Source organism: Gossypium raimondii, chromosome 6 (assembly GCF_025698545.1).
Source record: "Gossypium raimondii isolate GPD5lz chromosome 6, ASM2569854v1, whole genome shotgun sequence".
Taxonomy (NCBI): domain Eukaryota; kingdom Viridiplantae; phylum Streptophyta; class Magnoliopsida; order Malvales; family Malvaceae; genus Gossypium; species Gossypium raimondii.
The window spans coordinates 42101729-42127107 of record NC_068570.1 but is presented as its reverse complement, the minus strand read 5'-3'; the positions used below and the strand labels follow the sequence as shown (position 1 = coordinate 42127107).

The following is a 25379-nucleotide window of genomic DNA, read 5'->3' as shown; positions in this document are numbered from 1 at the left end:
TGCCAATAATATTGGTGGTCAAAGAAACATATTTCCACTTATCAATCTTTTCAAAGCGAGTAAAAAAATATGTTGGATAAAGGGCAGACACATTTGGCGTGAGGAAAGGAGGAAAGATATGGTGAAAAGTGCAACAAGACGAACTTTATGCCTATAGCGTGTCACCTGCGTCCAAATGAAATATTTCAAGTCATGGGGTTCCATAGATCGGATAAAGGAATCATGGAGGATCGTATCCTGTATACCTGAAACAAAGGACCTGCGATTGTGAGAGATTTCAAGCACTTTGTTTTTCATACGCATATGCAATTGCTGCATGTGTCTTGAAACATATGGATTGCATAAAGCATGTTGATGAAGTGTACAAACTAAAATGAATATATAAGGTATGCAATTGCTCCATTTGAAATGCTATCGAATATTTAGTTGCGTCGCAGGCCAAAAGGTTAACTGAAATCTAGCTAGATACACAAAAATATGGATATTCAATATAAGATAGACCAACAGAAGTTATTTAGTTTTTGTAGGAATACAAGACATGTAACAAATCATGTCCACATTTGGGGGCAACATTGAGGCGAGAATCAAATTAAAAAAATTTAATTAATTGAGTTATATTTATACATTTTTTGATAAATATACAAAAAATATACAATTTTTTTGATAAAATGTAAATAAGTGGATTAGCGATGTAAAAATACAATACAAATGCTAATGGAAACATTAGATATATAAATTAAAAGTTAACAAACTAAATAATAATAAATATGAAAAATTTAAAATAAAGAAATCATCTACATCATGAGGCCGAATGTGTGCTACAACCTGATGAGTGTCGATTACGAGGAGGACTTTGTTATTGTTAGGGTTTCGGCTCATCATCATCATCATCATCATCATCATCGCCATCGCCATCTCTATCTCCACTTCCACCTCCACCTTTATCTCCAATGCAATCTTCATCTTCGTCTTGTTCTTCCGTGTTAAATTGCACTTGCATATTAGAATGTCATTGTATAACGTTGGTTGTATTAGTAGGTGATTGTGAAGGAGACCCGCTTTGGAAGAATAATGATTCTGGTGGTCTTTGCGATACTATTAGCGGAGAAATATATGGTGTCGAACAATCCGGTTGTACATAAAATGTTAGAATTGTAGCTGATGACAGATGCATTGGTGTTGTTGACAATAGTGGTGTGTAATATGCTCCTGTGAATGGAAATGGTGCAAAAAATATTCTTGAAGAAGGTTTTGATGCATGATATTATGTGCATAATTTGGTGCTTATGTGAAAAACATGGAGTCAATAAAATGCACCAGAAAAGTTTGAACTGTACTAACCAGGAGGTGCATCCATCTGTATAAAATTAGGGGTTGGAGCTAATGATGAACACGATGCGTGTACTTTTGATCGAAACCTTATATAGGGTCGTGTTGGTCTTTTACGATGAATTTGTCTACTCCTTTCCTCTTTTGGATTTAGATATGACTTACTATGAAGTTTAAATCACGTCATTTAAATCAAAGGTGTTGTCAAATTCGGTCTGACAATTGGTTCACACACAGGCATGAAATCATACTTATGTTCCCACAAGTAGATATACTTGGCACAAAATTTAGGCCAATCTTCATTGATTTTTCCTTATAAGTCAATCTTGTGAAGTTTATCGAGGTTCTAAGGTTAGGGCAGAAAATTTTGCACAAACCCAAACTAGGGCATCACTTGATCAGATTCAAGTATCTCAACCATTGCAAAAATTATCAATGACACTTTGGCATACATATTGCGATTCATCAAAAATTTGGACTAGATGCATTCTTGAATTCTCGAATCAAAGTATGACATCCATTCAAATTGTAGTATGAAATTATAAATTTCATTATGTACCTAATATTAAATTTCAAATCTTTACGTAATTATTATGTAACTGAAAAATTCAAAAACTAATCTCAACTTCTTCAAACTCCACTACAGCAAAACAGGCTTTTAGCGGCATTTTTAGCAGCGTTTGGACAAAAAGCGCTGCTAAAAATCGAGCATTCGCGGCGCTTTACGTGAAACACCGCTATAGATTGAGCATTAGCAATGCTTTCAATAAAGCGCAGCAAAAAATAAGCATTAGCGACATTTTTTGTAAAAATGCCGCAAAAAACCTAAGCCCAATGGCATCGTTTTCTGACCTTTCGAGGCTTTAGTGGCGCTTTTAGAAAAGCGCCGCTAATGCTCGGGCCTTTAGCGGCGTTTTTGAAAAAGCGGCACCAATGCTCCAGTCTTTAGTGGCGTTTTTAAAAAAGTGCCGCTAATGCTCGGTCCTTTAGCGACGTTTTTGAAAAAGCGCCACTAATGCTCGGGCCTTTAGCGGCGTTTTCCAAAAAAACACCGCTAATGCTCGGGGATTTAGCAGCGTTTTTGAAAAAGCGCCGCTAATGCTCGGGGCTATAGCAGCGCTTCTTGGAAAATGCTGCTAATGCTCGGGGCTATAGCGGTGCTTCTTGGAAAATGCTGCTAATGCTCAGGCCTTTAGCGGCGTTTTTGAAAAAGCGCCGCAAAAACATTTTATCTGTCTATTTACTATTTAATTGGTTAATTTATATTAATTAAAATTCAATTTATTTTTAATTGAATATCTGTTAAAAATGGATAAATTTGAAATAATGACACGTAGAAATAATTTAAAATAAAAACGAGAAAATATTTGTTAAAAATGAAAAAATTAAAATACTATTATTTAAAATAATTTTAAAATTTTTGGGTACATTATCGATTGTTTTTAATTTATATATTAAATAATTTCTTATATAATCGTAAAAGAGATAGTATTAATTTTAAAATATTGAATTAATTATCACTATAGTTTAGGTTTTTGGTTTAGGGTATATGATTAATTTAAGATTTAATGCCGGTTTAGGAGTTAATAGTGTAATGTTTAAGGAGTATGGATTTAGGGTTTATGGTTTAAGGGTTGGGATTCAAGGGTTAGGGGTTAGGGGTTAAAAGTTAGGGATTTATAAGGTTTAGGGATTCAAGGGTTGGGTTAAGGTTTAGGGTTTAGATGAGTTAGTTTTTTAATTTAGGGTTTAAGGGATATGGATTAGAAGTTTAAGGTTTAGATTAATTAGTGTTTTTTAATTTATATATTAAATAATTTCTTATATAATTGTAAAAGAGATAATATTAATTTTAATATATCAAAAATATGATTATAGTTTAAATTATTTAAGAGATAATAGATAAACTTTATATATATTAAATGGTTTAGGATATAAGGTTTGGGTTAGAGGTTTGGGGTTTCAGATTAGAATTTAGAGTTTTGTGTATGGTTTAGGGTTTGGGTTTAGGGTTTGGGATTTGGAGATTAGTGTTTAAGATTCCTTTTTAATGTCTTTTGTCTCTTTTAATATCTATATTTCGGGTTTAGGGTGTATATTTATGGTTTAGGGTTTAAGGCTTTTGGTTAAAGGTTTTAGGGTTTAGATTTTAGTTAATACGATAAAGGTTTTTGGATTTAGGGATTAGAGTTTATGTTTTAGGGTTTAGGGTGTTATAGTTTACATTTTATGGTTTATGGGTTTTAAGGTTTCAAGGTATTTAGCTGTTTAGGGTTTAGGGTTTAGGGTTTAGGGTTTAGGGTTTAGGGTCTTATCCTCTTTTTTTAATTATAAATTGACTTCTCTTTTATATATGAAAAAGAAAAGTTAATTTTTTTACTTTAATTCATTAGAATTTAATCTTCGTACTTTAAAAAAACTAATTTAAAAATAATTAATAGAATTATTAAAATTTTAAGATACTGAAATTAAATTATTTGTTAATAGTAGAGGAAGAATTGTCTTCCATCATTATATTAAATTTTAAAATTGAATAATTAAATAATGTCATGAAAAATTTAGAAAATTTAACAATTAAAAATAATGTCATATTAATGTATCAAAGTATAATTTTATAAAACTATTAAAAATTTTAACAATTGTGGCGTTTGAACCAAAAATGACGCAACAATGTCTTAAAAGTTATACAAAACGGCGTTGTTTGGTTACAAGAATTTGTTTATTGTGGCGTTTTTATCTGAAACGCCGCAAAAGGTATTCAATAACGGCGTTGTTCTACAAATGCCGCAAAATATGTATAAAAAAGTGTACGTAAATGGCATCGTTTGCTTAACGTATTTTAAGTTATTAGTGGCGTTTTTTCTTAGAATCACCGCAAATGGTAAACTGTAGTGGCGTTTTTAGCAAAAATGTAATCGCCTAAATTCAAGGTTATCAGAACAGTGGTTTCGGGACCACAAATTTGATAAGGAAAAAAATATTTTTCTTATGTTTTTATGGTCTACGATTTCACAAAATGATTTTGTGAAAATTTCGTTCGAAAATTTCGACGTTTGGGCACTCAATTTAGTCAAAAGGACTAAATTGTAAAAGTGCAAAAGTTGAGTTCTACATGTTAGAGGTGTCCAGTTGTTATGAAACTTTAAATTGGAGGTCCTTATATGGTAATTAGACCATTGGTTAAGTTGGTAGACAAAAATGGACATGAGATAAATGAAATAGGAAATTTTTAAATTAAGGCAATTTGGTAATCTAGTAATAAAAAGAATTAAAAAGGGAAAAAGATGGCCAAAAATATCATCTTCTTCATAGTGGATGAAATCAGCAAGGGGGAAGCCATATTTAGGGTTTTTCAAGGTTCCAATCTTCATAGTAAGTGATTCTAAGCCCCGTTTTTAATGTTCTTTACGTTTTAGAGATCCCGATAGCTTAATTTAGCTTATTCTAGCAATAATTTAACCTAGGGTTTATATTTGGAAAAATATCCATAGGTGAAAAGTGTTTATTTTGATATTTTATGATAGAATATGAAGCTAGAAATTATGTTAAACAACTTTTGCTAGTCGATTTTAAGCGAAAACGAGTAAAACCCCACAATCGGTAAAATACCTAATGTTTATAAATACATGTTAGAGTGGGAATTTGATGTTGTCATAGAAGAGAAAAATGTTCAGCATGTTATAAAACATAAGAATAAGAGATGAAGTTTAATTTCCGAGCCTTGGGGCAAAAATGTAATTATGTAAAAGTTTAAGGGCAAAATTGTAATTTTGAAAAAGTTAGAGTCGAGGGATGTTTTGATGAATTAGAATATTAAATAAGTTAAATTTTCTATTTTATATCAAGAAGAACGAAACTCGATGTTAGACAAAGGGAAGAATAAAGTTGAAGACTAAGTTGGTGAATTGGGCTATATTTGGTACCAAGGTAAGTTTACGGTAAATAAATGCAATATTTGAATAATTATTATTGATGCTGTTAATTTCCAGAAATTATATTTTTATTTTATGAAATTATTTAATGTTAACTCAAGTATGAGATGACAGAGAATCAGTGCTAAAAAGCCCCGTTGAAACATGAGGAATGTATTGGATACAAATGTCATGACATTTGGGTAAAGAGATCCCATGTAAGACATTGGCATTCTTGAAATCATGAGAGGTCCCATGTAAGACCATGTCTGGGACATGGCGTTGGCACCGAGATGAGAGGTCCCATGTAAGACCATGTCTGGGACATGGCGTTATACTGAGATGAGAGGTCCCAGTAAGACCATGTCCGGGACATGGCATGGGCACCGATATGAGAACATCCCATGTAAGACCATGTCTGGGACATGACTTTGGCATGTTATGATCAGAAGAGACCCAAGTATCCTTATTATTCCAATGTGGCTCAACGGGCTAGTAAACGAATCATATACATGAAAGTTCAGTTAAAAGAAAAAATAGCAAGCTTAGGTGAGTTATAAGAGTTAAGAATTTATTAAATTAACAATTGATATTCAATGATGCAGCAAGAGAAGAGTAAGTTATGCACACAAGTATACTAAGTAAACAAGCAAGAGAACTAGAATGAGATTAACTAAAGAGTAAACTAGAGATATAGACACTTGAGTTTAATTATTTGTGTTTAATGTTGTTATTTATTTGTTAGTAAACTTACTAAGCTTTATGCTTACTTCTTTTATTTCTCTTTCTCTTATAGTATTGCAAAGCTACTTCAAGGATCCTAAAGAAGTCGGAGATCGTCCACACTATCAACCACAACTGCTCGGTATTTTATGATGAAATACGTTTGGTTATGGCATGTATAGGGATTTGGTTGTTTTGCATGTTTGTAATTATGATTTTGCTAAAGAATGGTGTGTAAGTATTTGATGATTAATGGTTATTAAAATGGTTAAGTATGAAGGTGTTTGTTGTTATAAGAGTCTAGGTGATAAATTATGCATGGAAATCATGAAAGGGTAAAATTTTGCAAAGAAATGTAATTCTGTAGTAGCAGTGATGTGACTTTGAAAATCACCTAGCATAGTATATAATGAGTTAGAAGGTGAATGATATATATATTGAAATCTTATTGAGTCTATTTTCATGGAAAATTAACGGTTTAACAAAAGAAATTTTATATTTTGAGATATGTGAATTTTAGTGAGACAGGGTCAAATCTGTTTTTTGAGTCCCCTGTTCTAAGTTTAGAACATCATTAAAAATTGTAAAAAAATGGTTATGAGTTATAGTTTATATGTCTAGATTTCTTATTGAGTCTATGTTATGTAGAAACAAGTAAGAACTTCATATGAAAACCCTATAGTGAGAAAACTTATTTTTAGTGGCAAGAGGTCAGGACAGTTAAGTGGTGAAACAGGGGAGACTTTAACTAATAAATTGTACTAATTGGCTGGACCAAAAATTATAAAAATTTTATGGTAGAAATATATATGAGTCTAGTTTTAGGGAAAATTTACAGAATTATATTTAGAGTCCTGTAGCTCGAGTTATAATCAATTTAGTAACTGCTGCGCGATTGGACAGATTTGCTGTAAATAGTGAAATTAATTTTCAAAACAAGTTTTTATGCTTCGAATTAGTAAGATAAGCTAAGTAATGCCTTGTGCTCGACTCCGAAAACAGTCTCGGGTAAGGGGTGTTACAAAAAACGCCACAAAAATGTGCTAATAATTTTTCTTAACGTTGCTGTTTCGTTTCAGGAACATAATAATTATTCAGCACGTCGTCGTTTTCTTCCAGATCACAGTTGATCTAAACCCTTTCCCGCACCCAGGCCCTAATTCCCTTCCAAATCCCTAACTCCCCTTCGAAATCTCTGCCAAATCCCTAATTGCACTCATTCACATAGTCGAACCTACATAACTAGCATTGGTTTCTTCGATTCTTCATTTCGTCGGTTTACGTATTGGGAGCATCTATTTCGGTTTCATCATAGCAATTAGACGAAGGCAGAGTAGAGGATATTTTGTTTTTTGGGTAAGCTTGAACCAGTTTAATTTCCAGTTTTTGGGTGTTAGGGTTTGGGTTATTATTGTTAGATATTAATTTTTTGTTTATTTCAAAGTCATTGTCTTGTATAATCTAGTGAATTCAAAACTGTTTTTAGGGTTTCCATTCGCTAAAGACGTTCGCATTCCACATTGTCACGATTGGAATCTGTTCGAAAGTGACTTGATTTATCTTTATCTTCATCTTCATCTTCCTAAAGGTACCTTCCTTCTTCTCTCTTAATTCTAGTTTTAAATCTTTGGTCTGTTTAGGGTTTTAACCATTTACTATTACATTTTGACAATAAAATCACTACACCAAAACAGGTCTTTAGCGGCATTTTTTTAGGCCTTTAGCGGCGCTTTTTAATGCCACTAAAGGTATTTGCAGCGCTTCCATATGCGCCGCAAAAAAGGCCGCTAACGAGAACGTCACAAACGTTTGCAGCGTTTACAAACTAAAACGCCGCTAAAGACCATGTTCTTTAGCGGCACTTTTCCCACAAACGCCGCTAAAGAACATGACCTTTAGCGACGCTTGTAGCAAAAACGCCACTAAAGACATAAGCTTTAAAAAAATTATTTTAATCAAATAATATTTATTTTTATGATAAATATTATATTATGTTTTATTTTTTAAATTTGAACTTTAAATATACTTGTTAAGGATAAATAAAAAAAATATTATTTAAATTAAATTTTCTATGAAAATTTTAACTTTAAAACTAAATATAAAAATTAATGAATTTAGTTTTAGAATTTAAAATAAGAAAATTTAGATTCCTAGAGTCAAACCATAAAGATTTTCTCGTAGAAGTAAGAAACTAAAAAGAAAGAAAACTATGAATGAAGTAGATATCATAAAAAGAAATCCGCAGATGATTTTCTAGCAAAACAGTTTTACATGATTAGTTCATAAAATCTACATCTTCATTATACAAGAGAAAGGACATTACATATCTAAAAGAACATAAAAGGCTTTGCACAAATAGGATGAACAGCCATGCTAAGAACACCAAGCCCTGCACTGGAAGCCAGAAAGAAAAGTTTTTATGAGAAATAAAGCTGTGAGGGAATGGATGCAATGAGCCAAAGAAAAATTATGGTGAAAGATTGAAAGACCAAGCTTTATAAGTCAGCCAAATACCTTCCAGCTCCCACCACAGCAATCTTGTGGTTTGGAAAATCATCCAAAGATCAACCTTGTTCTCTTACAGTTCCTAACAATCCAGCAAGTGCAACTCCAGCAGTTACCTAAGAGAATTAAGTAACCACAACTTTCTAATATTGGTGGCATTCATAGTGATGCTGCAGCAATCTAAGTTACACTAGAATCTAATCCTATCCATAAAAGTAGCAACTTGCTAGGCCAAGTGCTCACCTGTACGTCATCATTAAACATGCAAAACCTTTCCCGATAGCGTTTCAGAGTTTTAAAGGCCCACTTCATTTGAAAATCCTCAAACTAAATGGGGTAACCATCAAATAAACATCATGGTATAAGCATAAAACAAAAGTCTTACTTCTGAAAGAGAGAAACCTGTACAATAGCCTTAGGCCAACGTGTTAAAACCGCTTCGATGAACTCATCAATAATTGATAAATATTCTTCCCCTTCTAACCTTGGTTGTCTTAGTCCTAAATCTGTCCAAACCCCCAAAGAGAAACATGTCAAAAGAAATCTCCACAATCGGTAAATAAAACAAAGTACCACCAAGCATTTCATATGTTCCATTCTATGAATAACAAAGTAAATAAGCACATATTTTACAAAGCGGGTCTTCAATTAGCTTTAGATTGTTAGTACCAACATCTAGCATAACTGGGAGTATATGTCAGAGACAAATATTGATTTAATAATTAAAGTTCTAACACAAGACAATAGTAGGTTCTAGGATTTCCAAGTCTATACCTTGTCAAGAATTTTTATAATGAATGTTCTACAACCCAATTAAAGCATTACTTTCTTTAAGCCTGCCTGTTGGTTACTGTGTCTGTATGGCAGGGATTTAGGTTGTGGATGTCTAAGCTTAGGCTTGCTTTATATTTTAAATAAAAATAAAAATCAACAACCAAAGCATGCAATTCATTAAGGATGAGCAAGAATGTAGCCTACATTGATTAAACATTTTTCTAGAGGAATAGATGAGGTATTAATAAGGTTAAAATAGCCTAAAAATACAATAGTTTATATGAGATAACTCATAAAATCGATGCCCTTAAACCACATATCACAAGAAAAGCATAAATTTCACAAAACATGGAGAAAGTTGCAAACAACGAACAAAGAGAACCCATTTTATTAAACAACTACACAAATATAAATAAAAGGAAATACCTTGCATCTGAGCTGAAGAGGAATCCAAAAGAAGAAGCAGCTAGAATAAAAGAAGTGAAAAGAGAAGCCTTTTCTCCATCTCCATGGTGAAGGCAACAAATGGTAAAATGAGAGACCATGAAAAAGAAAAGAAATGGTGGCAAAAAGAAAGCAACAGCAGCTAAAAAAACAAAGAGAGCTCTTTGTGACTGTATATATATATTAAATACAAAACCCAGAAAAGAAAAAATAATAAAAAATGAAAATCTGGTTTTGGTGCTCTTTAGAAATAGTAAATTTCAAATTTCAGAAGTACCCATATTATGCAATTATACTTTGAAGTTAGCTTGATTAAGGATAAAAGATCCATTCCACCATTAGTTTTATAATATACAGCTTGTCAACATCAACTAATCTTCCTTTGTTTTTACTAAAAGAATCATTTGTAATTTTGTATTTCATAAGAATTGCTCTAACCAGTCAAAGAAATCCCTACATATCAACTCATTAACATGATTCTAATTATTTTTGTACAGTTGATAAACCAATAATATGATCAAATTATAACCCCTTACATATGACCAAATTATAAATCAATATAAAGGAAAATTATGCTTTAGCCCCCTCAAAAAATGGAAAAATAGTATACTTAATCCTTTCAAAAATTATAAAATCATAAACTAATATATGATAAAATATATATTTGACATCTCAGAAAATTACAATTCAATTTTGGCCCCTAAAATAAATTATGGATTCGCCCCTGCATACACAAATGCCATTGCAAAAATAATATCTAACACAAATCACTTCAAAAGATATTGTAATTGGCTGGCTTCTACTGACATTCAAAGAGGGCAGCAACTACATATTCCAATAAAAAATAATGAACCATAATAAACCCAAAGATACAACTTTTAAAACTATAAAAACAATGAACCAGTAATATAAACTTTTAGCTTTGATGCATTTGCTTGAGAGTCATCATCGAGTTAACAATTACGTCCAATGAAACTAAAACCAGTAAAAGCTAAAATCCAAATACCTTTTGGGGCCATTGCTTGCTGCAAAAAAAGAGTTCAAAAAAATGGCGCTTCGAAGCTGTCAGTCATTTAGAAAAAAAATGAAAACCCAAAACAAGAATGATAAAAAAGAATTGAGAGAATAGCCGGCAAAGGCAAACCTACTTGGAATTGTAGAGACTACCTCACCCATCTGAAGCCGATCTGTTGGAAGATGATCAAAATAGAGAGAAAATACGAAAAGGGAAAGCATCCACAAACTAGCAAAAGTAGATTAAGGTAAAACAAAAGGGCAAGTCAAATTTACTATAATTAAAACCATTTAATCCAAAGGGCTTTGGGGATTTGCCTTTCTATTTTTGCCAAACAAAAAACTGAAAATTTTGTAGCTGAATTACATGCCAAAATACTCGCCTTCACAAGCCATAAAGGCAACTTAGCTGCTTTTGTTTTCAGACTCTTCTTCTTCCTTGATGTAAAGCTGCTCGGTCCGATTTCTATTTGGGGATTTCAGCTGAAGAAAACAAACTTTTATTTGGGGGATTTAGGGCGCACGACGGAGATGAGAAGAAGAGGGAGTAATGAGCGGGTAACCAAAAAATCATTTTTTGCAATCCATGTCACCAAACAATCCATGTCAAAGAAATCAAATTCTTTTCGAAATACATCAAGGGCCTTGGGCGTGAAACCATCAATAATACATCAATAATAATGTCTAATCTTCAAACAAGAATGAACAACAAGATTCCTGGAAAAATAACAATCATAATTTTGCTGCTTTTCTTCATGCAGAAGAGATTTTTAATTTGAAGCAAATATAAAGATTTTTTTATTAATATTAGACAAAACCCAGGATCAAAAAAGTTGTAGATGAACAAATGGACGGTAAAAAAATTTGACCCGCAAAAACATTTAAAGGAAAAAACTGAATGAGCTTTATTGGAAAAGTTACCTGATCCAAGGATTTTTAGGATGGAGAAATGAAATTTAGGTTAATAAAAGAAGAAAAAATGAACCCTAAAAATAAGCAAAAATGTGAGAGGCGTTTGTGTGTGTTGTCGGAGTGGAGTTCAATTTTTGGTTTTTGGAAATTGAAAGGAAAGGCTTAGGGATTTTAGGGGGGAAAGTAGGGAATTTCGGAAGGGGGATTTTATAAAATGGAGTGAAATTATTTTTGTGGCGTTTTCTCTAACAACGCCGCTATTGCTTACCTTTAGCGGCGTTTTTCATAAAAACGTCACAAAAAAATTTCATTTTAAAGAAAACTACGCCGTTTTGTTATGCTATGCTGAAAGGGGTCTATTTTTTTAAAGTAAAATTATTTTGTGGCGTTTTTTATAAAAACGCCGCTATTGCTTAACTTTAGCAGCGTTTTTCATAAAAACGTCGCAAAAAATTTTCATTTTAAACAAAACTACGCCGTTTTGCTATACTATGCTGAAAGGGGGCTATTTTTTAAAGTAAAATTATTTTGTGGCGTTTTTTTATAAAAACGCCGCTATTGCTTACCTTTAGCAAAATGACGCCGTTTTGCTATGCTAATTTTTTTTTATTTTTTAGTAAATTGATTTATATTTTGTGGCATTTTTATAAAAAACGCCGCTATTTCATTTTGAACAAAATGACGTCGTTTTGCTATGCCTTTTTTTTTGATTTTTTTAAAATTGATTTATTTTTTGCGGCGTTTTTTTAATAAAAACGCCGCTATTGCTTGTATTTTTAAAAAACGCTATTGCTTGTATTTTATGCGTTTTTATAAAACGCCATAAAATATTATTTCATTTTGAACAAAATGACGCTTTTGCTATTTTGTTTTTATAAATTGATTTATTTTTTATGCGTTTTCTTACAAAATATTATTTCATTTTGAAAAAATGACGCTGCTTTTGCTATGCTAAAAATTTTATTTCGCTTTTTATAAATTGATTTTTATAAAATAAAAAAACAAGTACTCTCAAAATAAATATATATTGTATATTTTAATAAGAAAACAAATGATAAAATGGTTGTAATTAATTATTAAGTTAGAATTATCTAAATTAAATAATTACCTATATATCCATATCATTTTATTTCATTTTTATTTTTGTATTTTTTCTTATAATTTGGTCCTCTCCAAAATAAATAATTATACCTAAATATCCATATCAATCTATTACTTTTTTAACTTATTTATTAATTCTATTTAAACTAATATTTAAATATATCAAAGGTTTAGATTAAATTTTTTAAATATAAAGCATTAATTAATTGTACAAAATTTTATCATTTAACAAATCTCAAGTAAACCCTAAATTAACCATTCAATACATATAAAGTCTATCTATTATATATCTATTAAATAATTTAAACTATACTCATAATTTCAATATATTTGATTTATTATTATCTCTTTTACAATTATATAAGAACATATTTAAAATATAAATTAAAAAATAATTAATCTAAACTCAAAACCTTAACTCGACCCCTAAATCCCTAAACCTTAAATCCCTAACTCTTAACCCCTAACATCTAACATCTAACCCCTAAACCCCCAACCCCTAAACCTTAAATCCCAACACTTAAACCATAATCCCTAAATCCATACTCCCTAAACCTTAAAATATGAACTCCTAAACCGGTATTAAATATTAAATTAATCACATACCTTAAACTAAAAACCCTAAACAAATTTATTATTATCTCTTTTACAATTATATAAGAACATGTTTAAAATATAAATTAAAAAATAATTAATCTAAACCCAAAACCCTAACTCGACCCCTAAATCCCTAACTTTTAACCCCTAGCACGTCTAACCCCTAAACCCCTAACCCTCTAACCCCTAAACCTTAAATCCCAACCCCTAATCCATAATCCCTAATCCATAAACTCTAAACCCATACTCCTTAAATCGGCCTTAAATATTAGATAAATCATATACCCTAAACCAAAAACCCTAAACAAATTTATTATTATCTCTTTTTCAATTATTTTAAATAATAGTATTTTAATTTTTCCATGTGTTTTATTTCAAATTATTTCTACGTGTCATTATTTTTTTGGCCGCTAAATCCCCGAAAGCTCACAAAACGGCGTCGTTGGGATTAGGTTTTTTTGCGGCGCTTACTCACAAACGCTGCTAAAGCCCTAAGCATTAGCGGCGCCTTCTTAAAAACGCCGCTAAATCCCTGAAAGCTCACAAAACGGCGTCGTTTGGCTTATGTTTTTTTGCGGCGCTTTCTTAAAAACGCCGCTAAATCCCCAAAAGCCCACAAAACAGCGTCGTTGGGCTTATTTTTTTTGCGGCGCTTTCTCAAAAACGCCGCTAAAGCACTAAGCATTAGTGGCGCTTTCTTAAAAACGCCGCTAAATCCCCAAAAGCCCACAAAACGGCGTCGTTGGGCTTATGTTTTTTGCGGCGCTTTCTCAAAAATGCCGCTAAAGCCCTGAGCATTAGTGGCGCTTTCTTAAAAACGCCGCTAAATCCCCCACAAAACGGCGTCGTTGGGCTTATGTTTTTTTGCGGCGCTTTCTCAAAAACGCCGCTAAAGCCCTGACCATTAGCGGCGCTTTCTTAAAAACGCCGCTAAATCCCCAAAAGCCCACAAAACGGCGTCGTTGGACTTATGTTTTTTTGCGACGCTTTCTCAAAAACGCCGCTAAAGCCCTGACCATTAGCGGCGCTTTCTTAAAAACGTCGCTAAATCCCCAAAAACTCTGAAAACGGTGTCGTTGGGCTTAGGTTTTTTGCGGCGCTTTTTGGAAAACGTCGCTAATGCTTATTTTCAGCGGCGTTTCCATAAAGCGCCGCTAATGATCGATATTTAGTGGCGTTTTTTATCTAAACGCCGCTAAAAGCCTGTTTTGGTGTAGTGAATGTATCATTTCGAATGCCTGAATGTATCTTGTATTGATATATAATTTTAATTTGTTTGTAGGATCAAGTAATTTTGGTATTTAAAATCGATTTGTAAGCATATTCTAACTGTTATTATACATTTAGAGCAAAAATAACAAAATGAATAAACATTAGATAAACTTTAGGAGTACTGTCATTATGCATTTAAGAAATTAGATAAAAACTGAACAAAAGGTTAACCGAACATTGGTTTTGTTGGCAAAAGTTGGATACTTTGGTTTTACAATGGGTACTTAAGTTTAAGTCTCACCAAGTGCTACTCTCATGTATGAATCTCCACTTCCCACCATAGCTAGTTATCATGGGTAAAATTTTATCCTGTTATATTTTGATTTTTGATTTTGTCGTATGTTTTTGTAATTTTACTTTGTATTAGCCTGATTATTTGATGGGTGTCGAATCCACCAATATAAACCTACGCCTAATTTGCGATTTAAGCAGTTAGGGAGTAGGGTCGATCCCTCAGAGACTGGGTTTACTGCAAATTGTTCCTCTTTTGACCAGATTTATGTCGGGACAGTTGCCGTGCCCAAGAAGTTCGGGGGGATAAAATTTGAATACCTGAAATAAATAAATAAAATGCATGAAAAGAAAAAGTTAAAAACAGAATAATAAAAACAGTTAAATAAATATGAAGAAAAATTAATTAGAATAAGCTCAGCTTTAGGCATGAGTTTTCCTCGTCTTTGAACCGATCCTCGAAATTAGATGAACTCCACTTTTCCAATAAGCTAGTCATAGCTACCAAGGACGCCTCGGACACCAACTCTTCCTTGTGTAAATTAGTTATGGAACGTCCAATAACTAACCCTTATCGATCGAACAACCACGAAACGTTCGTGATTTAGAACTCCGACAGCTTTGCGTTCTAGAAGAGCCTAACTCGAACCAATGCCCTCAACCGCATGGGACATTTAAATCCAGTTACTACTTCCCTTGACGGAACTAAACAACAATCTCCACTTGGCACGCCAATGTGTTCACAGAAAACCGATTAGAAACGTTCCTTTCGGAATTCCAACTGTACGCCTAACCACACTAAATCAAACGACGTCTTTTTTGACTTAATGTTGACCTGACTTTGTGAGTTGACAAAATCATACTCTTAATCTGGAGAAATAATAAGTACTGTAATTTAGGAGTTAATTTGCTCGGGTGCGTAACTCACGGGTTTTGACGAGGCTAATTCCGGCCTAAAGCTGAAATGGATACTTAATAAAAAAAACTTGGTAATTAAAAACTTGATTAATGACTTGATTCAAGACTTCATGATAAAATGAACAAAGTAGCCCACTATTTATATTAGTGGCTTTGCTAAATTAAGAGCCAACTAGTATAGAAAATCAAAAAATAAAATATTAAAAATCCCTACATAATCTCCCACTAAGTCAACAAAAATTTCAGCTAATTAATCTTGGAAAAATTCTGCTTTGGTCCTCCTTCTTTGCTTCTTTCTTCAATCTAGCCCAATTGTCTCATTTTTCTTCTATTTAGCCCCAAATTGCACCCCTGCACAAAATTCAACAAAAACATGGAAAAATAAGTGGTGCACTCTCATAAATTAACCAATTTAATTACTTAAAATATGTAACTTTAGCATTTAATCAAATCCCCCTACTTAGCTTATGCTAGTCCTTGAGCATTTTGTATATATCTGCAAAAAGAAAAAAAAATTTCTCAAAAATAGGACATGACCACCATGGTTTGCACAATTCAACAATTTAATCCTAGCACAGTAACATCTCAAATAACCTAGCCTAATAAGTAAGTAAATATATTTCAGAATTTATTAGAGCTTGATAGACCTACCCCTAATTTATTTTTATTTATAATAATAATTTTTTGTGTACTTAGGACATTTTCGAATTTTTTTACGCGAGACAAGATTACAACCTAAGCACCATGTTCCGGTTACTCGATTCGGATGTCTCGAAGCGGGTTATTTCACCCTACTCGTGCTAGCTTGTTAGCGGAGTGAGTGCAAAGAAATTAGATAGTCACACGAACCTTTTTGCGCGAGATGTGATGACAACCCAAGCACCACATTCCGGTTACTCATCCCGATGTACAACCCCAATTTTTCACTCTTAACATTCGTATCAGAGGAGTATTTATTCATTTCTTCTTTTTTTCTCTTTTTTTTCTAAGAAGAGAAGGCAAAAAATTGAGATGTGATATAAGGTAGGCAGTCAAGCAAACTCATAAGTCCTAAAAAAAAAAAAAATTTCTTACCCACTAAGTCTAGGCTATTGAAAAGTTTATGTGTAAAGAACTAAATAGCTAAATAGGTCAAACCATAAGTGTACCATCCTAATTTATCAAAAGAAAAACTTTACCTTTTACGGATAACATGCAAAAACAGCGACAACGAATAAGCAAAATAGAACCAATATATGTTCCCTTCCCCCTACTTATTTTACATTGTCCCTAATGTAATTTGAATTGAATTAAATGATAAAAAAGTAAAGGTAAGTAGGGAAAGGAAAAAGAAACTCCCCATGTATTTCAACGTTGTGGAGGGTTGCCTAGTAGGTGTGTGTCCACGGTGTTAAATGGTGGGTAGGTGGATTGGGCCTTGGCTGAAATTAAAAGAATTTTGTGGGCTGACAAGGGGGATTTAATTTTGTCTTGGAATGTCTCCCTGCAAAATAAAAATAAAAATAAATAATAAGAAAAAAATTAAAATTAAAATGTGTATTTTTTTTATTTCTTGAATTTATTAGCTAAGCTATAAACTCGAGAAATAAATTATTAAAAACCAAGATTACAAGATTTGGTAAAACTGTCGTGATACATGCACCAAGTAAGTTCCCAGGAAAGAGAGGTGAGTCACAATGGACATTCTTAAGTACCAAGTCTTTCCTTAGACAGAACTGATCCTCGACATGCATTTTCATTTTCCATTTTACCAAAAATTTTATTTGCATAAAGGGAAAAATTTGGGTTGCCTCCCAACAGCGCTTTGTTTAATGTCGTTAGCTCGACGACCTATTATTTAAATTATGGACTCCTCGAGAACAATTGTAAGTGTTGCCAGTCCCCGGCAACGGCGCCAAAACTGATGGGTGTCAAATCCACCAATATAAATCTACGCCTAATTTGCGATTTAAGCAGTATAGGGAGTAGGGTCGATCCCTCAGAGACTGGGTTTACTGCAAATTGTTCCTCTTTTGACCAGATTTATGTCGAGGCAGTTGCCGTGCCCAAGAAGTTCGGAGGGATAAAATTTGAATACCTGAAATAAATAAATAAAATGCGTGAAAAGAAAAAGTTGAAAACAGAATAATAAAAGCAGTTAAATAAATATGAAGAAAAATTAATTAGAATAAGCTCAGCTTTAGGCATGAGTTTTCCTCGTCTTTGAACCGATCCTTGAAATTAGATGAACTCCTCTTTTCCAATAAGCTAGTTATAGCTACCAAGGACGCCTCGGACACCAACTCTTCCTTGTGTAAATTAGTTATGGAACGTCCAATAACTAACCCTTACCGATCGAACAAATTGAATAGAATAAATTTGCCCATTTATGTGTTTTTGGACTAAATTGAATGGAATAATATTTAAACTAGTTTATTTTGAATATATGTAGATCAAGAACAAAAGAAATCAGAGCCGGATCGAGGAAAAACCAAAATCGTCGATTAATCACCTTATTCCGATTATCACCGTCCGAGGTAAGTCTATTAGCAAATAAACTTTATAAAAATTAGTATTTACATATAAGTTTTATAAGTTGAATATAATTGAATGAGTTGTAGGTATATAAGAGCCGAATATATACGTTTTGGTTACTGATCTTTAAAAATTTAATTCTTGTTTTATTTTCTTTTTAACTTCCCTTTCCTTTAAATTTTTTCCTTTAATTTCTTTATTTTTCTTCTGTTTCTTTTTCTCCCTTTCATAACAGAAGCTAAAATGCAAAGAAAAATAAAGCTTGGGTTTTAAATTGCCCAGGGCAACAGAAAAAAGTAACACCTCTAATAGGATTGAAATCTATTTATATTCAGTTCAAAATATTTTTCCTATATTTTCTTCTCTCTGTGGACTCTGAAATATTTTTCCTTGTTCTTATTTGTGTAGAAACTTTTTTTTGGTTAATTAAATGTCTTCTTTTCTAATTCTTTAAGTAGGTACTCCCTGCTTCCGTGGGTATGGTAGGAGAAATGGAGAGCGTAGGAGGAAGTCAGTTCGTGGATGCATTGTTAGTCAAGATCTTTCAGTTTTGAACTTGGTTATTGTGAAAAAGGGTGAAAATGATCTTCCTGGACTGACTGACACTGAGAAACCAAGGATGAGGGGTCCGAAGAGAGCATCAAAAATCAGGAAGTTGTTCAACCTGTCTAAGGAGGATGATGTTCGGAAGTATGTTTATTAAGCTGTGAGTTTATTAAGCTGCTTTTATGATAAAATTCAATGCATTTTCTGAGTACCATTTGTTCTTTCTTTGGTACAAAGTTTGCAACAATTCTGAGCTACAATTTTTGTTAAGCTTATCTTGGATTTCGATTTTTGCATTTCATGGTAGCTCTTTTCTTCTTTGTTTGATGCTTCACATCTATTTTGAACATTTTCAGGATGCAGTTGATAACAGGAATGTTGGAGTAAATTCTAGGAAGCCAGAAGTTAAAAATGATATAGAAGAAGAGATGTCTGTGAAGCATCTGACAATGAAGAAAAGAGTCATTTGTGAATTGCAAAATCAATAGGTTAACCCCAAACTTGTTGGCCATTCAAAGAAGAAATCCAGTCACTTTCGTGCTCGTGGCTGTAAAGCAGCAATTGAGGGGTATAGCCAGCCTTCTCTGCCAACAAGAGGTTTATACCCTTCAATCTAATAATTTCTCATTTAGTAACCATGTGATTTGCATTTATTTATGCAAAGCTACATGACTTAAAGACAGAATTGAGTTTAGAAAGGAAGATAGGAATTCTAATGCAAGGCCGACTATGGATTGTGGCATGATGCACCTGTCGTTGTCTGTGTTTTATGATGAGGTTTACGTGGCTGAAGATTTTAAATTTGGATGATCCATTTATTTGGATGTATCTTCCCTCTGGCAGGTGAAATGCTATATGAAGCAGTTACTATCAGGGTTAGAGCATTGCCACAAACAAGGTGTTTTGCATCGTGATATCAAAGGTTCTAATCTGCTTATTGACAGTGAAGGCATTTTAAAAATTACGGATTTTGGGTTGTCTACTTCTTATGACCCTGAGCAGAAGAAACCCCTGACTAGTCGAGTAATCACTCTCTGGTACCGTCTACCTGAACTACTTCTTGGGGCAACTCATTATGGTGTTGGGGTTGACTTCTGGAGTGCTGGCTGCATTCTGGCAGAACTGCTTTCAGGGAAGCCTATAATGCCAGGAAGGACAGAGGTATTAATTTTTCTCTTTTTCTTTTCTTCTTCGCTGAGTTTTTGAATTCTTCCGGTCTTTTCTTTTCTGTGAATCTGATGGAATGCAAGTGGTATTGGTTATGTAATTACGATTAGAAATATTTGGTCTTCCTGTTTGTTGCTTATTGTATTTGTTGTGGAGCTGCCGGTGTCAAGTCAGATGAATATATTATGTGGCTATGATGTCTAAAATCTAACTATCAGGTGTTTGTTCCATAACTAGAGCTTCTTCTAATTGGTTTAGTTATGTAATGTAATATTTTCAATTTTTTGATAAAAATTTTCTTTTCTTTTATTGGGCTAACGTCCTATTTATAGATTGAACAACTGCATAAGATATTCAAGTTATGTAGATCCCCTTCTGAGGAATATTGGAAGAAATCTAAATTGCCAAATGAAACACTCTTTAAGCCGCAACAGCCATACAAACGCTGTATAGCAGAAACCTTCAAGGATTTTCCATCTTCTTCTTTACCTTTAATTGAAACTCTGCTTTCGATAGACCCTAAAGAGCAGAATACTGTTACTGCAGCTCTTAATAGTGAAGTGAGTTGTATCACCTTAGTTAATGCATCTCTCAAGAAAATCAATATTTTGCTGTACCTGTAATCTCTATTTATAGTATTTGAAAATAGCTTTTGTGGATTTACTTTGCTAGATAGCCAGACCAAGAACATGTTGTGCATGCCAGGGACTTCCATGATGTTTATCGTTTGCGTTATCATATATCCACTATGGAATACTTGATATTCTGTTCTCACCATTGGCTTGCTGCCTTATCTTTAAACCAGTTTGTGAAATATTTGGTTTCTGTGTTTGCAGTTCTTTATGACTGAACCATATGCTTGTAATCCATCAAGTTTACCAAAATATCCTCCCAGTAAAGAAATTGATGTAAAATTGAGAGACGAAAAAGCAAGACGGTTGGCCAGCTTCCCCTTTTCACCTTTTGTTTTCTTTGCCTAATTTGGCTACATGTTGATTGCTGATATACATTTTTCCTGTACAGACAAAGAAATATAGCCGGCAAAGTCAATGCAGTTGATGTTACCAGGAGAAGTAAGGGTCACGAACGCCCTACTCGAGCAGTTCCAGCCCCTGAAGCAAATGCAGAGATTCAAGCAAACTTAGATGTGAGTGTGAGACTTTGCTATACTTCCAATTGTCAATTGCACCTTATAAGGTTCAAGTTGATAAAGTTTCCAAGCTGCATATTTCTTGTGATGTAAGTTAGTTCAGTTATGAATATTAGCGTTATACTTAGTTCTCAGGTGTCGAGCTTTAGATGTATTGCTAGTCACTAGTACCTTTGTAAGCATAGTTGCTTAGCATTAAACCTACACTAATCACTTAAGAGTTCTAACTTTTGGATTTTAATTGTGTTATTAATTTATTATTTTAAATTCTAAATTTAAATTTATTAATTTTTATATTTAGTTTTAAAGTTAAAATTTTCGTAGAAAATTTAATTTAAATAATATTTTTTATATATCCTTAAAACATAATATAATATTTATCATAGAAATAAATATTATTTGAAAAAAAATTATTTTTTGAAAGATATGTTTTTAGCGGCGTTTGTGTGAAAAGTGCCGCTAAAGGTCTGTTCTATAGCCGCGTTTGTACGAAAAAGCGTCGCTAAAAATATATTCTATAGCAGCGTTTATGGGAAAAACGCCGCTAAAAGTGATGATCTATAGCGGCGTTTGTGGAAAAAGTGCCGCTAAAAGTCATGATCTATAGCGGCGTTCGTGGGATAAGCGCCGCTAAAAGTCATGACCTTTAGCGGTCATGACTTTTAGCAGCGTTTATTTCTAAAAATGCCGCAAACGTTAGCAACATTGTCAAAAGCGGCATTTTTTGCTACTTTTAGCGGCGCTTAAAAAAACGCCGCTAAAAGTCTGTTTTGGTGTAGTGCTCGTTTAGTATACTTACATGACTCGCGTTATTGTTTCACTTGTTCAAATAATATGTTATTCTAAAAATATAATAATAGAAAAGATAAGCTGATAATTCTATTATTAAATGAATCTTACCTTATTACGAGTGAGAATTGATAAGGGAAGTTTACTAAGATACATAAAAGTAAGAGATACCATGTCCAAGACTGAAGAAAGAGTATACAACCATCGATTTTAATTTTCTGTGCTCTAGTTCCCCGACACATCTCTCGATACAATGTAGTTAGGACAATTGATCCCAACTGAGTCACATGACCTTTTTTAAGTTGATTAGTTGTAGGAATCACCTTAAATGTAGTAGATTTTGAGATTTATCTTGCATTGAAAGAACTTTGATCAACCTTAGTATGAATGTTCGAGCGAATTGTTGTCTTTCTACCACACTAGAAAAGTTGTTGAGGTATGAAAATTATCTTCTAGTCATTTCATATTTATCTAGTTACCACTAAACTTGTCTGGCACATTGCCTAATAGTTGGTGGCAAATTGGCCTCCAACCACCAATGCACAGTACCCCCGTAGCGACTGGCCCATCAATTGGTAGGCCGAGTTGTAATGTCACCTCCTCGTTTGTAATTGTACACTCACTACACGAAAGATGAAATGTGTGTGTTTTAGGTCTCCATCTTTCCAACAAAGCAGTGATAAATGCGGACTCCAATTTAGTCTCGCCAAGCATATGAGACACATGTAAGAATCTCACCTCTTCCAACTATTATTCAATAACATGTGGTTCTCTCACACTTAAATTATGTATATATGTTTCGATAATCCAATCTTTATCTTGATTATATAAACATAAAAAATAAAAAATATTAACAACTTAATAATGATATAATTAAAATAAAAAATATTATAATATTTTCTTACCATTTGTAATTAGACACTGAAAATGTGTGATCCAAACAAATTAGAGACATTGACATTTTTAAAATTTGTAACATTTATCAAATTAAAAAGATTAATTAATTTAGACAATTAAATAAACTAAAAATATATAATATTATTAAATTATTACTAAATTAACAATTTGTTTAACATAAAAAATATTAAACCTATTAAAAAGTAAATAAATTAAAAATAAATTACCTTATTTTACTTGAAATCTTTAAAATGATGAAAACCAAATAAAATCCAAGAAATTACAAATAGTTAGGATAGAAAATTGAGAGAAGAATAATTTGAGAGAAAATTGAGAGATTAGATAGAAAATTAAGAATAAAAGAGTTGAGAGAATAGATAAATAAGTTTGAATGAAAAAAATTATAAGTGTAAGGGATATATAGGAAAATTTTTATAACCGTTGAAAGCTGTTTAATGATTTTATTTTCATATTATAGTCGTTGGTCCAAAAGTTAGAAAATTAACTTGATTTTCTAACCGTTAAAGATACAACGATTAACTTTTAAAAAAAAAATGTATAGCGCTTTTGTCACGTAACGATTTACCTCCCTAAATTTCGAAAAAATTCGACTTAAATAGTTAATTATTTATCAAAAACGGCATATATGCCCACATTGTGTGTATCATAATTGATTGGAACTTCTCATAATTGCTAATGATTAACAGATACTTGTAACAAATTACTAGACTCTTCCGCTCATTTAGCTTGTGTTCAATGACAATTAATCTAATATATATCAATCATGATGTTTTTGTAATCAGATTGGTTTGCTATTATTAATTGCTCTAAAACCATCAATAGTAGTTCAAACAACGATTAGTCATTTCACTGTTTAATCTTTGTACATTCAATATTAGAATAAATAAAATTGTAAATGAAAATAGTATTAAAATGGTTAAAAGATAGTAAATGTTTATTTACTTTTAAAATATTAAATCATAATTTAATTCGAATAGAAGATATAGTCTCAACATTCATACAAACGGAAAAAAATATTCTAATATATAATATCAACATTTTTTCATTTTAGTTTATAAATTTTATATCTATTTTGTTTTCATCAAAAAGCGTCAAAATTACACGAAAGCAAACATTATTATATAAAAGATTTAACATTCAAAGACAGGAAGTCATAACGAATCCATTACATAGGAACTAAGGCTTAAGCTAAACATATCATATAGAACATTGTAGGTAGGGGCGAATGACAGGCCCCCTCCCCCTAAATGGAGAAGTTGCTATTTAAAATGATTAAATTATAAAGTAATTTATGGTAAAATTATATTTTGACCCTAAAAATAAAAGAAAATTATATTTAATTATTTTAAAAATAAAATTTAATACATTAAAAAATTATGTTTTGATGTTTTGAAAAATATATTGTCTGATTCTGTTCCCACTAAAAGAACTTCTGGACTCGCTCATGAGTGTGAGCGCCTACTCGAAAATAGACCACATTGAAAAAAAGTTTAGTGACAAATTTAGCTACTAACATTTACATGTTTTGTCAAATGGCTCTAACTATAATTTTGAGCTTTTTTTTGCCATCTTTTTTTCAAATTACTTTTTTTAATAGATTTGATGAAAGTGCGAGATAAAAAAGTTAAAGGGATGATGTGAAAATTCATGTGTAGAATATTTTTAATGAGATATAATTTATTACTTAGATAACCCAATAAAATAATTACATGTGGAAAATAATAAAATAAATAAATAATTCATGAAGTTAAAAAATAACTCTTAATTTAAAGAAAATAACGTAATTATCTAAAAAGGTTTCAAAATGAATGCATACATTCAAGTATTTTCGGTTTGATTTATTAATTATCTTTTGAAACCTCTCAAGAAACACACGTATGCATTCATTTTGAAATATTTTTTAGATAATTACATTTATTTTCTTTAAATTAAGAGTTATTTTTTAATTTCATGTATGATTTATTTATTTTGTTGAGTATGACTCATATTTCAATCAAATTTGAGAGATAATCTCCGCTTAAACTCTATTTATTTGTTTCAATGAGCTCGATTAATCTAGATTATTTTATTATTATTTGACCTACAAATTTAGCCTATAAATAGGTTATTTTAAAACCTTAGAAAATACACCCATTAAAGATTAGAACTCATAACACTTTTGGAGAATTTTTATGTTTACGTTTTGAGGGTTTTTTATTTTCGGGTTTCGAGGTTTAGTATTTATCTCCATCTTTTGTACTCTTCGTTCTTTTTCTATTATTGTAAAATTATCTTCGTCCGTAGTTTTTTATCCTCTTTGAAGGGATTTTTTCATGTTAAATTTGTGTGTTCAAATTCTCAATTTCTTTTACTATTTTTGCTTGTTCATTGCTTAATCGGGTCGATTCCCTTATCAGAGCTAGTTCAATTTTCGTAGATTAGCTCGTTCAGAGATAGCAACAATAAGGTTTGACATTAAGAAGTTCGATGTTGTCACAAACTTCAATCTGTGGTAAGTTCGGATGATGACAATTCTAGTTTAGACCGACATGAAAAAGGTCATTACCTGGAAAAAGCCTGAGAAT

The 25379-nt window shown here is 32.1% G+C and overlaps 3 protein-coding genes across 4 annotated transcripts; 2 read left to right on the top strand and 1 right to left on the bottom strand.

Annotated features, from left to right (window-relative positions):
* Positions 1–8290: 8290 nt before the first annotated feature.
* LOC105774527 (NAD-dependent malic enzyme 59 kDa isoform, mitochondrial) lies at positions 8291–11070 on the bottom strand. The gene is given in 5 exon segments (XM_012597046.2): positions 8291–8357; positions 8478–8584; positions 8712–8795; positions 8871–8974; positions 9669–11070. Coding segments are annotated over 5 exon segments (369 nt in total). The 5' UTR covers positions 9676–11070.
* Positions 11071–17367: 6297 nt separating this feature from the next.
* Positions 17368–19279, top strand: LOC105795911 (40S ribosomal protein S6-like). Its single transcript, XM_052632050.1, has 4 exons — positions 17368–17397; positions 18163–18247; positions 18704–18939; positions 19148–19279. Exons 1-4 carry the CDS (start codon positions 17368–17370, stop codon positions 19277–19279), a joined length of 483 nt encoding a protein of 160 aa, XP_052488010.1.
* Positions 18627–21343, top strand: LOC105794389 (probable serine/threonine-protein kinase At1g54610). Of its 2 annotated transcripts, none has more exons than XM_052632912.1 (5): positions 18627–18935; positions 19148–19388; positions 19635–19952; positions 20795–20895; positions 20982–21343. In XM_052632912.1, the coding sequence occupies exons 3-5, from the start codon at positions 19647–19649 to the stop codon at positions 21199–21201; spliced, it is 627 nt and encodes a 208-aa protein (XP_052488872.1). In that variant the 5' UTR covers positions 18627–18935; positions 19148–19388; positions 19635–19646; the 3' UTR covers positions 21202–21343. The 2 variants fall into 2 exon arrangements, with proteins under 2 accessions (XP_052488872.1, XP_052488871.1); XM_052632911.1 differs by having other exon boundaries at positions 18627–18951.
* The last annotated feature ends 4036 nt before the right edge of the window (positions 21344–25379 follow it).